This window comes from Egretta garzetta, unplaced genomic scaffold, assembly GCF_000687185.1.
Source record: "Egretta garzetta isolate BGI_Z169 unplaced genomic scaffold, ASM68718v1 scaffold79, whole genome shotgun sequence".
In the NCBI taxonomy this organism is placed as follows: Eukaryota; Metazoa; Chordata; class Aves; order Pelecaniformes; family Ardeidae; genus Egretta; species Egretta garzetta.
In genome coordinates, this window is record NW_009260791.1 from 2,093,991 (window position 1) to 2,095,655 (window position 1,665).

Consider the following 1,665-nt stretch of genomic DNA (forward strand, 5'->3'; position numbering starts at 1 on the left):
CCCGCCTCATCACCCGCGGCAAGGGGGCCGGCGTCCCCAACCTCATCAGCACCGAGTTCTCCCCGGAACTGCACTACAAGGTGGACATGCTGCCCTGGATCCTCTGCAAGGGCGACTGGAGCCGCTACCACGCTGTCCGGCCCCCCAACAACGGGCGACGGTGTGCTGACAACCCCGCTGAGGAGGAGTACCTCTCCCAGCTGCAGGAGGCCAAGGAGTACTAGCCGAAGCCACGCTCAGAGGAGCCGCCGCCGCCGGCTCCCACCCCGGCCCAGCCTGGCGAAGCCCTGGCCCTGCTCAGGGGCTCCTCGCTGGCACCAGGCAGAGCAGGGAGGATGCACCATCCGTCTCGTCCCCTCAGAGGGGTGCCTCAGCTCCCCTTGGATTTCCAAGGGCGCTGGAGGTTATTGCAGTGTGATCCCTGCCGTGCCACCCAGGGCAGTCCCACACCCCAGGGTGCCTGGGCTGGCGTGCGGGGAGCCACAGAGGATGGGAGGCATAGAGGGAACAGGGGGCTGCTCCCGTCTGCTTTTATTCTCTATGATCTTTAATGCAGCCTGAAAGCTGAGCATCTGCAGGGTGAAATGGCCTCGGCTCCTGCTGGCTTTACGCTGCATCCGAGGAGCTGGTCTGCTGCAGGCAGAGCTGCCTGCTCTTGCCTGTACAGCTGCCCTGGCACATGCTGGTCTACTTCTGAAACGGAGTGGGTCCTCCTAGGGAGGGCAGGGCTGTCCCAGCCGTGCATACAGAGTGGGGCTTCCCCTCTCCCGGGTTTTTGCATGCGCGGTTGGGAAGAAGCAGGAAGAGGCTTGGCAGGGTTTCATGGGTCTGGGGAGCGTGTGGGGCAGGAGGAGACTGGCTGCCTGGGCACCCTTGGCCAGGTTGCCTCACCACTGCAGTTTTGGCTGCGAAAAGGAAGACCGGGTGCCAAAGCCAGACACAGGTGGACCTCAGAGGAGGTCTGCATGGGGAGGGACCCACCTGTGTGCATTTCAGCCCCTCTGCCTCACTACTTGGAGGAGCAGGGTGGCAAGCACCCACATAAATCCTACCACCAGCCCACCTCCATGCCTCAGTTCCCTGGCAGCCCTCCAGTAGGTTTCAGTGCTCAGGAGCACCCATGATGTGGCCAGCAGAAAGTCCTGTGTTTCCCACCCGCAGCAGGGGCTGGGGGCAGGAGGCAGCTTGGCCACCACTCATGCCATTGCTGGAGAGGAGCAAAAACACCGAGCCAAGTTCTCCATGGATATGGGAACAAGTCAGGCACTGCTGGGAGCACCCAGCATTGCCCCTCTCTGGTCTGCTGCTGGCCTCGGGCCCTGCTCTGTGAGAGGCAGCCCAGAGAGCTCACGTTGTGAGGGCACCCTGCACTCCTCAGGCTCGCTGTCTGGCCCGGCAAGCATGTGTGGCTCCAAAGGAGGTAGACACACAGGTGCTAATAATGTCAATACCTGGTGTCTGCAGATCATGCATCGTGATGCTCTCCGTTGGCACTTTGGTCTTGCCTGGGTTTTATTCAGCTTTTCACAGGTCCGTGGCAGCTTCTCACAGCATATTTTGGGAGCTCCCAAGTGTCCCACAGAGAAACTAGGCTGAGCACCTTTATCCCTGGACATTCAGTTACTGAACCTAGCAGAAACTCTTCATAGCTTTTATTTAGCAAAT

General features: G+C 60.7%; 1 protein-coding gene across 1 annotated transcript in view; it reads left to right on the top strand.

Moving 5' to 3' along the window:
- ISM2 (isthmin 2) overlaps positions 1-246 on the top strand; it is a gene marked incomplete at its 5' end in the record, with an annotated part of 3,364 nt that extends 3,118 nt beyond the window's left edge. Inside the window, 1 exon segment of the mRNA XM_035902023.1 lies at positions 1-246. This exon segment is cut by the window's left edge and continues 23 nt beyond it. Coding sequence (XP_035757916.1) covers positions 1-224 — 224 coding nt within the window.
- Between the last annotated feature and the right edge of the window lie 1,419 nt (positions 247-1,665).